Source organism: Alligator mississippiensis, chromosome 3 (genome assembly GCF_030867095.1).
Source record: "Alligator mississippiensis isolate rAllMis1 chromosome 3, rAllMis1, whole genome shotgun sequence".
Lineage (NCBI taxonomy): Eukaryota > Metazoa > Chordata > Crocodylia > Alligatoridae > Alligator > Alligator mississippiensis.
In genome coordinates, this window is record NC_081826.1 from 117,569,866 (window position 1) to 117,586,261 (window position 16,396).

Genomic DNA, 16,396 nt, shown 5'->3' on the forward strand with positions numbered 1-16,396 from the left:
ACCAATGAGGCCTCCTCCTTCCCCATAGCCTCAGCCTCACCTCTGAGCTGTTCTCGGGGCAGCAGCTCCTCCAGGAGATGTTGCTTTCTCAGTGTCTGGCAGCAAACTGCTGCCTCCAGCCCCGCTGGCCTGGGACTTAAAATGCCGCTCATCAGGGCTGAGCTGCACCTGCCTGCTGCCTGATCCAGATTTTAGTGGCAGAGCACTTAAGGTGCACTGACACCCACCTTCCCTCTTACAATGTTTAGCAGGGAAGGCTAAACCTGCTGCTGCTGCTCCCAAAAACAGGTCCCCCCCAGAGCCTGTGATAGATAGCCGTAAAGTGGTGAGCACCACACTGCTACTCCGCCACATACCTCCCCGCCCTAAAACTGACTCCTTGGGGTGTCTCTAGGCTGCCTTCCATACAGGCACACCTCCAGCCTGTTGCAGCCTACGCTCCATGGTGAGTACCCCACTGGTGCTTTGCTACAAGAGGGATGTGGGGATTTCCCTGCTATTGGAGAGTTTGCCTTCTCTGAATAGGGTGAAGGGATGTCTGCCAGAGAATATTTGCCCTTAGGGTTCATAAAAATACTTTGCAGTAGCACAGTGCTTCACCATTGGAATGGAAGGTTCCAATAAGTGTCGGGTATCTTCAAGAAATTCCTTTTAAGAATACCAACCCTTCGGTTCTGATTCTTTACTCACACACACAATGCACACGGTTTCAGATATCACAGTAAGGACATTGTGCAGCACTGTCAAAAGACCCAGGTTGGTTTTTAGCATCAAAGTAGAAATATTTCTAGCCATGCTAACATTTAATGTGTTTGCTTGCTAAGTGGTAGCCTTGGTTATGTTTATCAGAAATACTTTTTAAATAGGGCAAAACAACAGAATTACAATTCCTTGCTTTTCCTTTGCACAACACCCATCCCCATTGGATAGAAACTTAGCTGTGGTTAGTGGGAAGAGTTCAAGGGGGGCACAGGGCCTTAACCAAGCACCACTGGAATTTGATTTAAGAATGAACTCTTGCTAATGTTAGTCATAATCAAGATCATTGTTCCTAACACTTTTTTGATCACTAAGAACATCTGCTTGGTATTCTGTGTGAAATTCATGGATTCAAGTGCTGGTTCTAGCTAACAGGTATTACCATCACAGCAAGTTCCTGAAATGGGGCCAAGCATTAGACATCTTGAAGCACAGGCTAACCTCCCATCCCTAGGACTGAGGCATGCTGGTAGGATTGCTGCTATCCTACATGCAATGTGCCTAGTAGCTAAAACAGGCATTTAGAGTTTGATCCTCAGATCTGGCTGAACTTTGTTCAGCACAGGACCAGAGGGAAGTAAATCCCACCTTTGCATTCCTGTAACCTATGGCCACCCCAGCCCCTTAGCAGTGGTAGAGCAGACTGTGGCCTGAATGCTGAATCCCTTGCAGATAGCCAGGGTTAGCTGGAGCACAGCTGTGCCTCCGTGTGTGACTTGTTTTTTTGCATGGGATTTGTAGTGCTGAAGACCCATTTACGCTCTTCTCTCTTTCCAAATGAATGGCTGTTTATTGATGCAGTTTCACCTACAGTTTCCTATCACCATTGTATCAAAATGTCACCCACAAAAAGTAATCCAAACAAACCAAGTTAACGGGAATTTTGCCTGAATAAGGGCTCTCTGATGAGGACAGCAGAATATATTTCCGTTTTGAGGTTGGAGAAAATTACACAGTCAATCTGCTCCATCTTTCTAGACATCAGAAATTGAGGTCAGTTATGCAGCAAATTTAAGGGAGAAAAATACCTAGTAAAGGAAAAGCAAGGCATTTTGTGGGCAGTGTAGACTGCAGGATATTTATCCCTGATGTTTAACTGAAAAGAAAATGATAATGCTTAACAGTCTTAGAATAATGTTTAGGCATATTGTGACTCCTACATGTGACCACGAGAGATTATTTGAAAGGTGAAAATTCCAGGATTATTCCAAAGGACCTCTTCATGAAGTAGAGAAGTACTGTAATGCTGTGTCCTGTGAAGGGGGTAATAAGTACTGTGTCCTATGGAAAGCAGTCACCAGAACTATTTGCAGTGATTTATTGGCAGGGTGAAGCCAGGGTTTACCTCTTAAATTTTCTGTTTCCTGTTCCAAGTACTTCCCAGCCAGGAAAAGTGTTTTCCATCTTCTTCTCTGTGGTATGCACAAACATTTTCCAGTGGCACTACAACATGCTATGTACCTCTTTCTGGAGATGCAGGACTCCTTTGTGGCTTTCCTTCTGTTTTAGGAATTTGAAGGGAAATTTATGGTAGGTTCCCATCATCATATCAAATGTAGTATTTTTGGCACCAAAGGAAGGGTGTCAAGGCTGACTCTGGCCCTCCTGGTGCCAGCCTGGTATTGCAGTACTTCCAAGTTCAGTGTCAGTTCTTTGTGGAGGGAACACCTGCCCATTTTTTTTAAGGGCCAATAAAAAAAAAAGGTTCCCATCAGCATGTCTGCCCCATACGAACCATGTATTTTATAGTCCTGCTCAGCATCTGCTGCATTTAATCAGCTTCATAGCTGGTTTCCATTACTGAGCACATGCTGCTTTTGGCAGCAGTTTAATGATAGCCAATGTATTTAATGAGGTTTCCTTGCTTTGTGGCTACTGTTGATTGGGAAAAGTTCTCCAACAGTATTCCCATTAGTGCCACCCTTGGTTAGTTGCAGGGTTGAGGGCATCTCAGCTGCTTCCTTTTGCCAGTGGCAGAATTGCCTTACTGCTACCCTTCCTGGCTGCTGACTAATGAAACTATGGCACTGATACAGATGTACCTTCTACATATCAGTGCAGCATACTGTGAGGAGATAATGTTAACATGGCTTAAATGTTGGGTAATGGGAACTGAGGGAAAGTGGTGTCTTTCTGATGCCTGTACTGGCAGCATACCTTCTGCTTTCCTACTTTATTACCAGTATGTCTTATTCATCAGACCATCAGCTAAATACAAAGTATATTCATTTCTTTTGCATTGGAAGGCTAAAAGAGCAAAATGAAAAATAGCTGTAGGAAATATTGAATGGGCAGCTTTAAAGGAGAGGTATTTAATATACAAATAATGATAGGTTTGAAGGGAAGGCGATCAGTTTTCAGATAATTATTTTCCTATCATAGGCACATTTATCTGGGAACCATTTACCCAAACCAACATTCAGAAGTCTCTGATAGAATGTGTTGTTAGCAACAGTAAAAACACTCTGAACCAAGAGCAGGGTGGGTCTTTTTTTGCTTTATGCCAATTGGGCAGTGCTAACATCCCAGAAAGCATGGATCCATGATACCTTGAGGGAAGAAGGAGTGATCCTGCCCTCTTCTGTGATCCAGGACTGCATGCACGCAAATCATATTGTATAATGTTATTTAAATCTTAGTTGGATGGTGAATTTGGAAACTGAAGGACAAATATTTATAGCACAAATATTTAACATCTTCAAATATTGCACGTTAAACAAAAATAAAACAAAGCAAAACGTCCCAAAGAATACCTGTGGTATGTAACATAAATCAACTGTTTGCACCTGTGTGTAAAAAGTACCTGGCACTTACGTGATAAATCATCACACCTGACGCACCTATGATAGTGTCTCATTGTTTTCTTCTCTCTCTGTCCCTAAGTGAGTTTGCCCAATGAAGAACATTGACACCAATTTCTGTTTAATACTGAATTCAGCTTTTCTAGAGAATTACATTATTTTAAAGTGTCGTATCTTACCACTCTGCTTGATTAGAGTGAGAGCAAACAGCATTCCCAGGCCTCTAATGGGGCCTAATACTTGTTTCAAGACCTAGAAGGTCTTGTGATGAGACTTTTTGAATTTGTGACAACTTTAAGGTTGGAAAAGATTTGTGGATAATTTTTTGACATTTTGAACTTGGCACATTTGGACTTGGGGAATGATTTATGGCAGTGTTGAGTGCCTCAGCTCCGTAGTACCTCTGAAAATTAGTCTTCTGGTAATTAAGGTCCAACTCTGTAATAACGTCTGTGATCAGACTCCTGTACTTACATGGAACACCCTTGAAATGAGAGAACCCCTTGTGCTGGGCTCAGGGTTTTAGACAGGCAGATGGATACAAGCAATAATCCTAATAAATATTGAAAATGCTCTCTGAGAATATTAATTAAAATATTTTTCCTGTGTTTCTGTAACAGGTAGAATCAATGGAGGCCTGGTTGAAAAGTTTTAGCATTAATCATTTAGAGTGATTTCTGTTATTCACCTTTGTCGTCATTTTCAAATCAAGTTTTCTTTCCAGAACTTAAGTTGATGAAAACTTTTATACCAAAAGACGTGACATATTCCATGTTTGCATACACAGTCTTAATGTTGTTCATGGGTTTTCTCTAACAACATTACAAACTGCTTGTTGTTGTGTTTTTTACCATGGGACATTGAGAGCCACTGCATGTATTTAAGGAGTCAGAATATGTACCATTCCAGATGCAGAAGAAAAAAGTGGTACAAGCTTAAACTATGTACAGTGGTTTCTTTTGTGAGACAGAGCCTGGAAAGAGCAGACTTTAGATAGCCATACCATTTATGATAAACCAAGTAAAACACAGCTTATTTTGGCTGGGGTAACTATAAAGTGGAAAAGAACGAAGGGGAAAGGGTGTTGGAAAACTGCTCCAGAACACAACCTGATCAAGTGAGAAGTGGGAGGATATTACTAGGGTGGGGTTAAGTGTACCCACTCAGCCAGTGAAGATGCAGTCTCCTCCTAGTGTTAAGACATAGGGCACTGACAGAAGTGACATTTTGTCATGTGATCAGCCTCCTGAAGTGCTTTATAGCTGTGCCCTGACAGAAGAGCATGGCTGCAGAGTGCTTTAAAAATGCCCAGTTGGGTGGCAGTCTGAACCCTTATTACATAAAGGTTCAGATGAAGGTGTCCCAATATGGAGCACCTTCATTAACTTCTGTCAGTCCCTGCTGGAGACTACCTGCTGGGTTGTGAGGACTGTTGTAACTCATGGTGCCTCCTGTAAAGTACTGTGTTACAGCAGGAAGCTGCATGTCTGTCAGTGCCCACTGTGCCCATGTACACTTAGAAAATAAGGTTTAATTTGCAAAAGGTATCTTGTGTCCTGATCTCACTTTTTTTAATGGAGTGCTTTCTTTTTTACTTTCAAAATGACTTTCAGGAAAGCTGATATTTTTGTGTGCATGGTTTGTTTGTTTATTTGTTTGTTTTTCAACTACTTGCTTGCTGACCTTCCTTTTCAGGAACTATGAAGTATCTTTAAATCGTTAGCCCTTTAAATTAGATTTATAACTTTTAATGGCATATTGTAACCATAGTGCTGTAAGCTACTGTTAATTCAGGGCAACAAGTTTAAATGAAAATTAGGATTCCACGATTAATGTTTGCTATCTAAATAGGGTTTGTAACTTTGTATGTAGAAGTTGACTTGAAGTATTGAAAGTAGAATGAAGTATTGGGCTAGAGCTAGTTTTGCTGGTCTAGTCCAGTGCAAAGGGGCACAGCACAGGTAGGTCTGCTTCCTGAAAAGCAGCTCAGGGAAGGAATTGCGTCTCGGGACATAGCTGTGTAAAGCCAAATGAAAGTGTCATTGCAACATGGGTAGCAGTACACACGTTCACTTTAATTTGGCAGTGAAAATGAATGGGGCACAGGCTTCAGCTTTGGTTGCTAACCTGAATACAACCCCTTCTGGGAATCTGGGTATGTTTGCTGCTTGCTAGCCTTTGCTGAAGTGTGTGCCACCATTTCTTCCCTGCCATTTCTAAGCCTTATAGCTAGAATAAGGGGGAGAATAGCCCCTAGTGCCCCACTGTTGCAAGGGGAGGGAGGCAGCCCTGTGCAGGTCAGTGTACAGAAACAACAGCACCTGGGTCTTTGCCTCCCCGGTACAGGTAAGAATAACAATGTGCGGGCCGGGGGTGAGCCGGGCTCGTCTTTGCGCACGCGGGCTGTGGCCAGCAGCCCGGGCACGCGGGGTCGGAGGAGACCGCACGGCGGCAAGGCACGCACGGGCTAGAATTAGTCACAGAGGCGTAATGGTTGATTTAAAGATTATTTACTTACACCCAAGATGGTCGCGGTGTAGGCTGGACAGTTTCCAGGTGCAGCTCTGCTTAAATCCTTGTTGGAGGACTACGACAAATTCGGTTCTTTGGCCCCGGAGTTGTTAAGGCTCCGCGGGTTCGGCAATTTCTTTCCCACGGAGTTGTTGAAGCTCCGTGGGCTCTGTCCGGTTCTCAGGCCCCAGAGTTGTTAAGGCTCCGTGGGTTCGAAAATTGAGTATATAGGAAAGGGATACATCTAGGATTGTGCTTGGTGACGGGGAGAGGCCAGAGGCTGTTTAGACCTCTGTTGCCTGCTTAAGAAATGCGTTGGGTCCATGAGGATCCACAGCGCTTAGAGATCTTCACGCTCTTTAAGTGATTTCTCTCCAAGTGATTTCTCTCCAACTTGGGCGGAAGCCACCCAAGCCCTTTATACAGCTAGCAAGCCAATCGCTAGCCGTTACGTGTGCATATATTAGAGTTGGCCAGTAATGTGGCACAAACTCTCATACAAATGGCGGGAACTCCTTTGCACCGTGCATCTCTGAGATGCAAAAGAAATGCACCATGCGAAGAAAGCTTCAAATTGGTAGGAAATTCCCCGTTGCACCGGAGTTCTCTTCCACAGCAGAGAACTCCACCGTGCAAGGAAGCTGCAATTTAGCGGGAACATAATTTAGCGTTGCTGAAGCACACACAAACAAAAACTCACAACTTTGGGTTGTGACAAACAACTGTCCTTCCCTCTCCCTGCCCTTCAGCATTCCTAAACCTCACAGACACACCTCAGGGTGCAGGGAGGTTTTTCCAGGGCAAAGCTTATTATGTCTTTGGCTTGGCCCAGCCCAGCCTCGCAGTCTCCAGCTGGGATCTGCATACCCACAGCAAGCTCTGACTTGAGAGAACCACAGTAAGACATTGCCCCTTGTCCCCAGAAATACAGCAGGGTAGCCCTCATGCAGTCCCATGTGCCCTGGTGTTGCTCTGTACCTAAAATGTCTGTCCCAGGTGCCCACAGTTATGCCCAAACCTGGAGTTCCAGCTTTGCTGCTCCTAGGATCCTATGGGTGGCATTGCCTTAGAGCCAGCTTGTGGGGGCATCTCATCCCACTGCCCCATGGAATCACCCAGGCCCTGAGGGTGCAACTGGGGGCATCCCCATTAAGAGAGTTCCTACTCAAGGGTCTGCCTAGTTGGGGTGTTGGGGGGGCAGTTGGCTGTTCTAGGGGACCCCAGTGTCACCTCTTAGGCAGTCTCTGGCATATAGTTGCCCAAGGATGCCAGTCTTCCTGTTAGTGTCATGGGTTGTGAAGTGCTGCCTCACGGGGTCCTGCAGGTGCCAAAGTGCTGCCCCATCCTTGGGCATGGAGGGACCAGCTAGTACAGCACCCCGTCATTTGGGCAGGCCCCTGCCTGTTCTGTCCCATGGGGAATGTGAGCCTTGAAGCTGTCCTTGAGCATATGGCAAACCCATTATTGAAAGTATTGAAAGTATCTTGAAACTGCCTCACAAGGTGCCTCAACTGAGACTGTCGCAGGGTAAAGACACCTGTTGCTACCATGAGCAGCTACTGTACATGGTATGTGAGCCCCAGGCACTGAGTGGAATGGATGCAGGGGGCTCAAACTTCTGGCTGCACAGAATAGAGGGGCAGCAGGGTGTTTCTTGAAGAAGAGATATGATTGCCAAAAGCCAAGTTAAAACTTCACTGGCCCTGCAGCTGCTGCTAAATTAAGGATTTTGGGTCCTTGCCTGCGATATGAAACTGCAGTGGTTGCCAGGCCAGGGAAGGGTTAACCTGGCTCTTGCTGGTGACACCTCTCAGCAGTGTCCTGGTGCTTCTCTGCGCTGCACACCTGGGACTTGAACCCCTCTCTTGCAGTTCTGGCACCCCAGGCTATAAAATCTATTAGATACCCTCTGGGGATGGGGATCGCATTGGTTCTTGTTCTGTATAGGAGCGTTAGATGACCCTCTTAACTTGTGGCATGCCTCCCGAAAAGATTGGCCACCACTGCCCTAAGCGTTTCAGTAACCAAGAGGTCATAGGATTTCCGAGTTAGATGTACTGACCTGGCACAGATTTACAGCTTAGTGTAATTCTAAAATCCATGGTTGTTGCTGAAATGTAGCTGTGTATATAGGTTCTTATTCAATCTCAAATGAACTGCTGCTAGAGAGCTAAAAACGACTGCTCAAGAAAAAGGGCCTCAGCAAAATTAAGGTGGAACTAATCTTGCCTCTGGTATTCTCTGATATGAGGTATTCTCTGTGTGTCAGTGCCCTGTTCCTCTCTGTAATACCTGAGCACCTTAGAGATTTGCTGTATTTTATTTTTTAGGATTCTGTGGCTTTGATGAGGCTATTGAGGGAAAGGGCAGTGGAAAAAGCCAGGTTTGTATTATTCTGTAGGCTGAGGCCCTGTCTGTTCTGGTAGTGATTTCTGGTATTGGCCTCATGTCCTGCACATACCTGCTCTATTCATAATGATTTGCCAGGCTGTGGGCAGTACGTCGTTATGCTGCCTTAGGAGCCAGGACGATGCTGCAGAGTCATGATCCCCATGTTACTCTAGTGGGCCAAGGTAGGATTCACTATACCCAGCCAGATGACTACTGTGAGCTGAGTGGAAGTGTGAGAAACAGTGAGGTTGGTCCTGTATGGGAGCATTAGATGAGCCCCACAGTGGCTCAGAGGATTTGATCCTTCAGTCAGGCAGAGTTCCCAATCCAAAGTAAGTAAAATCAACCACACTTACTACTTTTTCTGTCTAGCTCCACTCTGTTGTTGTATAAATGAATTGTCTCCTGAATCTCAAGGAGTAGTTGAGATCCTCACTAATGAAGCCTGAAGTCAGATTGGATTCCATGTTTCTCTCTTGGTTTCTTTTTTCAGGTGAATTTTGTAGCCTGTCAGCTGTTTGCCCTACTGGCTGCCTTTTGGTTTCGCATCTATTTGAGCCCCAGTCATGCCAGTTCTGTTGTTCGTCATGCATTTGCCACTCTCTTTGGAATATACTTTGCTGTTTTCTGTTTTGGATGGTGAGTACTCAGTTTTCAGATAGACCAAAACTCAGCTAGAAATAATGTTTTACTTTATTTGTGTTTAGTCTTAATCTTTGTTTGCTGCAGGTTTGGTGGGGGAAACCTATCCAACCCAGATCCCCAGAACAAAACAAAATGATTTGTGGAAAATGTTTGTAGTTGTATATTTGTTTTATGAATGTCATGGCATTAAAGGGAAATTAAATTCCTGCAAAGACATAAAAAACTGAACAACTTTGACAAGATATATCCAGTGCTGGGTTTGATTGTTTTGAGAAGCAACATTTTAATCTCAAACAGATTGATAGATCTCTTTCAAAAATTCTCTTCTATTTTAAATAAGAACTCTGTAAAGCAGCATTGTGAAGTTCCATCTTTACTGACTCTATATAAATGGACTTATTATTTAAGACCTGGCTTGACAAAGCCCTGGCTGGAATGATCCAGTTGGGAATGGTCCTGCTTTGAGCACGGTGTTGGACTAAGTGACCTCCTGAGGTTTCTTCCAACCCTAATTTTCTATGATTCTTTGATTCTATACTGAAGAAAAGCTTCTACCTCCTCCCCACCTCCAGCTACCTGCTATGCAAATGTGTTCTTGGACTAAATTTTGTTTTGTTTTTTTTTTTACTTCAAGGTATTCCCTTCACATTTTTGTACTCGTGATGATGAGCTATGGCATCATGAACTTGGCGAGTATTTCCAACATCCACAGGTGAGGTGGCAAGAATTCAGCTGCATTGCACTTTCATCCAGAGACTGGCAGCAGCATGTGTGTTTTTTTGTTTTTTTTTTCCCATGCCTTTCTTCGCCTCATTCCTCCACTTTCTAGCTGGTCACAGCAGCTTTGTGCATTTAATTGTAGTGACTGTTGTAGTCTAAGGGCCCCTCTAGATGTTCAGGTAAAGGCGTGATAGGATCAGATGTGCGATCCACATAATCATGCCTCCTGCCATGCCACGTGTATGGCAGAAGGCACGATTGTAGGATCTAACATCAGATCCAATTGCACCTTACTGCTCGTCCAGGGGAAGCTTGGGATCATGATCCCAATGTCCCCCAGCACCAGCAAGTACCAAGCTCCTGCAGCTGTGAGTGCCACAGCTGACAAGACTTGCAGACGTGGCAGCATGTGGGATGCTGCCATGGCCACGTGCCTTGTCAGCTTGTGAGGCTTACAGCCACAGCAGTCTGTGGTGCACCCCTGCGGCTGGGAGGCCCATCAGCCTCAAGGGAGCACCTAGCCACGTGTTTGGTTAATGGCATGATAAGAATGAGGTGCGAAGTTGTTCCACATTTTTTGTGGAATAACTTTGTGGCTTATTCCATGTTTTATCATGCTGTTAATTGACTGAATGAGTGGCCGGGTCACAACTTAAGATGTGATTAACTGGTTAATCATGTCTTACATGTAATGTGGAGGTGGAGCCTAATTCTGTGGATTTGACCGATTAGTATATTCTGAAGCTGCACCATGTGTTGGGTTTTGGTTGTAGCCATGTTGGTCTAAGGCAGGGGTGGGCAAAATGGTCGATCTGGTAGAGTAGCCGGACTTCCATTTCCCATCAGCCCCTGCTTGCATGGCTGGGGGCTGTTTTCCATGGAGAACCCAGCTGCAGCTGTGTGGGAAAGCTCAAGGCTGGGGTTGCCATGGAAACAAGCCACAGCTGTGCTGGCAGCCCACATGGCAGAACAGGGCAGGGGGCTGCTCCGGAGCCGCTGGGAACTTGGGATGGGAGCAGCTTGCTCCAGAGCTAGGGCAGAGCCATGATCTGTAGCGTGCATGTTCCAGGCAGGGGCGTGCAAGCAGAGGATCATGGCTTTGCCCTGGCTCTGGAGCAAGCTGCTCCCATCCCAAATTCCTGGTGCCTGTTCTCTATGGCAACCCCAGCCTTGAGCTTTCCTGTGCAGCTGCAGCTGGAGTCTCCATGAAGACTGGCCCAAGCCATGCACGGGGGCAGCTGGGAAATGGAGTCCATTGCCGACTGGATCCAGCCCTCGGGCTGGACTTTGCCCATCTCTGGTCTAAGGACATAGGTGGGCAACTGCATATCAGAATGAATGCACACCAAAAACCCATCAAAAACAAAAATATCCAAGCATGGGTCTAATAAAAGGTATCGCATCTACCTAAAGAGCCTTGCCCACTATGGTGTTTTTTACTTTCCTTAGTGTAGATGGTGGCAGATAAGGAATTTACATGAAGACTTTATAATCTCTTAAGATTATCCAAGAGGATATCAAGCCACATCAGCCCTAGTGTTCTCCTGTACAGGATAGATATTGGAAACTCCATCCCGTACAGTATGCTTTTCCCCCTTGCCATTTTGCTTTTAAGCCCTTTCCACTTGCTCCTCAGTTAGGCAGGCAAAATAAAATCCCAGGCAGTTTTACTTTGTTTTGGGAAACAAGTCTGCATTTTGGCACTAGGCACTGAGCTTTACCGAATTGCAGGTATAGGAAGATTCCATTGCTTTGTTGTCAGGGAAGGCCTGTAACATCATCTATCAAATGTGGTGTTTTGTTTATGCTAATGTCATAAAGAGAGACACCTATAGATTCATAGATGTTAGGGGCTGGGAGGGACCTCACAAGATCATTGGGTCTAGCCCCCCTGCTCTTGGACAGGAAAGACTGTTGGGGGCAGATGATCCTGGTAAGGTGCCTAGACTTTCTAAAAACACTAGCCAGCCATATGTTCAAAATGCATTGTTAAATTGTATGGGGTAGAAAGTATCCTAATAAAAATAGACAAATTCTACTGAAGTCACGGCTGATGCTTGCACTCGCTGATAGAGAACATACATGGAAGTTGTTAACTGTTTAATAATTCAGATACTTAAAGGTGTACAAATAATTCTCTCAGTCAAGTGTTCTGCAACCAGTTTTTTTCAGGTTAGCATGTCTGACATTGCTGTTCTCTCTTGTTCTGAATGGACAGTTGAAGATATAGGAGCAAAAGGAACTGGGTTTTTTTGGCAGTCTAGGAGATGTTCACAATGAGATGTTTTTGGCAGACTGAGAGTTATTCTACTTTTTAGTTTTGCTTTGACTTGTACATTGCTTAGACTGTTTGATTGATTTTCCTATCTTATTTATTTTAAGGATGTTAGTGTGTCCTTCTTTACTCTCTCTGCATGCAAATTTCTGAACTTGCCTTTATTGGCTTAATTAAATACCCATGTTTACATTAGGTTATACTGGGTTAATTAAATACCCATGTTCACATTAGGTTATACCTAAAAACCCAGTTGCTTTCTTTTTTTATCATTAGGTGAGGGCTCTTTGGGGGCAAAATTCTACTTTGCTGCTAAGATGTCTAAATGCCACAAGGTCCAAGTTTCTTAAATGACTAAGTTTGTACTACTGTGCATGCTCAGAAGTGATTCAGTGCAGCCATGAAGGTGCCTGTAACTCCATTTATGCTCTGCTGAAAATTGGGGCCCTGCCAGATGTTACACCTAAGACACGATTAACCTTCTAATTGTGCTGTAACCCCTGCTACATATTCAAGGAATTAATGGCACGACCATAGAGGAAACCAGGCAAAAAAAAATTCCACAAAAATGTGTAGTATTTTTTGTGGCTGGTTTCCATTGCACATGTGGTATGGTAGGAACAAACTAGGCTGGTTCTAGATTCCTGTATGGTTCCTGGGTTGAGATTGCCAAACAGGTGATTGTTGGTCACAGCTCTGGAACTGCACTGGAGCCAGTTCAGCTGATTGTCAAGTCCCAGGACTGCTTTAGTTCATGTTGGGCTGCAGGCTCATCTTTTAATCAGCTGGTTCTGGGGGAGCATGGGATCATGATCCTCCCTACACTGGCAAGTAGTAATTGCGCCGTTGGGATCTGATTCCCGATCCCAGAATTCCTTGTTCTGTCATACACACCAGAGGATGCAATTGTTGGGATCAAGGACAGATTCCATTGCGCCATTAAATAAATGTTTGCCAGTCCATTTCATTGTGGAAATGTAAAAATGCTGTGCACACTCCTGGAAGTATAATGGACTGAAAACTGTTGCTAGCAACTGTTTGACACTGCTTGCCGATGGTGGCCACTTTTGCCTTGTAGCCAAGGCACTTACCTGGGACATGGGGAAGTCATGTGATGGGATTTAAACCCTGATCTCCATCCATAACCAGAGAGTGTTCTGACCACCAGACGATGGGCCAGGGAGGACTATGACTCCCTTCTATTAAGGCCAGGCCACTGGGGAGCCAAGAGGGAGGGTGTCATGGGGTCAGAAGGAGAACAAGCAAGAAAGAGCCTAAGTGTGGCTCAGGTAACCCTTGCTTCAAGTATTGTTTGTCCATGTTGCATTACAGAGCCATAGGAAGAACTGTGTAAACAGCATTGGAGCAGAGGTCAGATTTCCTCACATGCTGTTTTACTTGCTTGAAAACTCCTTCCAGTAGGATTTGAAACCTCCCCCAAATAGGGTTAGAATAGATGTTCATACTGTACTATTTGGAAAACCTGCTAGTGGCAATGCTTATTGCTTTTACATGGAGGAAAGGACTGTTGGCAGACATTATCTAGAATCCTTAACCTTGTGTTCCAGGGTTTGGAGAGCGGAAAAGAATATTTGATGGACTGTCAGTAGCAAACCTCAACAGTTCCAGCATTTCTTTCAAAAGAATAAAGCCCACATGTACAATAATGCCATAGCACTCCAGATTTCCATCAATGTAAGTGATACATTTGGCATTAAGTAGTCACTGGGTAAAATGATATGACCAATTGTGGGAGCAGGGACTAGAACCCAGAACTCACCCCTTGCCAGGGAATGACCCTCTTCCCTGGGCCACTGAACGAAGCTGCCTCTTGGACTTGGGACTCTTTCCCTTTTGGCTAGCCAGTGCTAACTTCAGTAGGAGAATGGTGGAGGGTGCTGATGGCAGAAGCACTCTAGAAGAGGTGGCCTTAACCCGTCAAGGGAGGCTGATCTTCCATGTTCAAGGGAAGTCCTTGAACTACTGGGCCAGGGCTCAGCAACCTATGGCTCTTAGGCTTGGTCTGGCCTGCAGATGTGGAGCCTCTGTGGCATTTGGTGGTGGGGGTTGCAGTTTTAGATGCTCACCCCATACTGCCATGGGGATGAACACTAGTGGTGGTAGAGACCTTGTGCCCACCCACCTGCACCCAGTGTGGCTCACTCTGGCCCACAACCAGAAAATGTATCTAACCTGGCACTAGGCTATTTATGGAGAGATGGAGGTTTATGTTGAAGTGTCTGCTATCTTGTATGTAGGTGCAGTCATCCTTGTCTTCCGTGCTCAGTTCAGAGCCCCTTCTAAGATGTCTGTATTGCACAGTCAGGAGGCAGTGGAATTCCAACTAGATAGATGCATCTTAGGACAGGTTAAAGCTCCCCGATGAAATAAATGGAAAGTTATGTGGCTTCTGGGTATTAGGAGGAACTGTCTCTGGAGGTGCGTAAGTGGTTTCCATTAATATGAATGCGAGAGTTGTGAAATTCTGCCGGGTGAAGTAGCATTTGCCTCTGGGGGACTGCACTAGCTCCTTATTGAAAGTATAGGAGAGCTAAGAACGTTTATACATGTGCTCCCGGAGTGTGGGGGTGGCACTTTCATTAGAGCGGCTTGAGAGCCACTGTAATTAAAGCACCCAGAGTGTCTCATGAATCGGTGTCCCCATACTGAAAAATGGCAGCGGAAGCAAGCTCATCAAACGAACTTTAGTTAAAGCTTCCCCACCACCATTTTTCAGTGCAGAGATGCTGATGCATGAAATTCTGGAGTCTGTTGGAGTGTGGTAATTACCACGCTCCAGCAGATTCTATTAATTACAGTGCATCGGAGCAGCCTCGCTGCTCATATATAAGCGTCCTAAGTGTCCACGCAGGGTATATAGCAGTGTTTCCCAACCTTTTGGTTTCAGCGGCACACTTACCGGGCCTTTCCTGGCACACCGGTTGACTGACTGCGGAGCCGGGTGGGGCGGCGAGCGGCTGGGCACAGAGTGAGGCAGGGGTGGGTGGAGGGCTGGGGTGGCGCAGCTGAATACAGCGAGCAAATGCAAATCACTGGCTGGAGCCATACCCCCCGTCTCTGTCTGCAGTGGCAGCAGGAGGTGGGCATGGCTCCAGCCATCCAGCCAGCAGGGAGCGTGGCTCCAGGCCAAAATTATGCGGTACACCTGCACATGCCTCACGGCACACCAGTGTGCCATGGCATGCCGGTTGGGAAATGCTGGTATATAGAACTGTATCTTGTTGTATTAGGTTGGAGAAAGCACAGACTAAATTGAAGACATCTTAGCAGGGACATAGAATTAATTTAGCCCTGAGAGTCTAAGGTGGCAAATGCACACACAACTGTCTCCCTTGTCAGTTCCTGAGATGACTTCTCTTCAATGAGTCTTATATCTATATTTATACCAAGTTGCTTTATAAGTAAAACAATGGGACTTGTTTGCAGGTAAGCAGTAAAATAGATAGGGTTTTTATATTGCTTACTGCTAAAGATTTACAGCTATAGGCTGTAACTCTTCTAGGTAGAATCAGCCTTGGCTAGAGGCAAAGGAACAGAGGAAGTGGCTACGTTAGGAACCAACATTGTTCTAAAGGGGCAGAGCCAAGCAGCAGTGAGCAAAGGCAGCACTGAAGTGAGATTTTTGTGGAGTGAGTGGGGAAGAGCAACAAAATGAGGCAAATTTGGAAAATTTAACTCTACAAAGTTCCCAAGATAGGTGGAGCTAGGACTAGAACTCAGAAGCCTGATGCAGCTGTTAAAAAGAAGACTCAATGTGACACATGTCGGTGAGAATTTGGCATGAGACTAGAGAGAGGAGGGGCTTAAAAGTGCTTCATTTCTCCTTATAGAGGATGTCATCTGCCTCAAGGGAAAAGGAAAAAGTAAACCAGTGTTCTGGGTCACTGTACAGAGCTGCAGAAACCGTACCTACTGTTAGAAACACAATATTTATTCATGCCTGCCTAGAACGATGAGAGGAATTGGGCATAAATTCAAGTAAAAGGCTTTTCCTCTCACTTTTTACTGTTAAGCCAATTAATCAGGACGGAAAAAAATAGCATATGTTGCAGCACAAATAAAGCCAGTTTTTCAGAATGCTGTTGGCTATTGAAGGGAGAGAGTGAGTCACACTTTGATCAGCATTGGCATTGGCTGAACAAGCTGAAGATCTTAGCAGGGCTGGGAAGGTTGAAACAGGGCCATTAATCGCTATTAGCAACAGTTTTGTGGTTCAGATAAAGCATGTTCAAATTAATTCAAGCAAAATTAAAAGAAGCTCTAAATGATGCCA

The 16,396-nt window shown here is 45.0% G+C and overlaps 1 protein-coding gene across 4 annotated transcripts in view; it reads left to right on the forward strand.

Moving 5' to 3' along the window:
* MBOAT1 (membrane bound O-acyltransferase domain containing 1) overlaps positions 1–16,396 on the forward strand; it is an 82,897-nt gene that overhangs the window by 18,183 nt on the left and 48,318 nt on the right. For all 4 annotated transcript variants that reach the window (XM_059724333.1, XM_059724332.1, XM_019490553.2 and 1 more), the window contains exons 2-3: positions 8,956–9,101; positions 9,742–9,819. In XM_059724333.1, coding sequence (XP_059580316.1) covers positions 9,770–9,819 — 50 coding nt within the window. In that variant the 5' untranslated portion in view covers positions 8,956–9,101; positions 9,742–9,769. The remainder of the gene's footprint in view (positions 1–8,955; positions 9,102–9,741; positions 9,820–16,396) is intronic.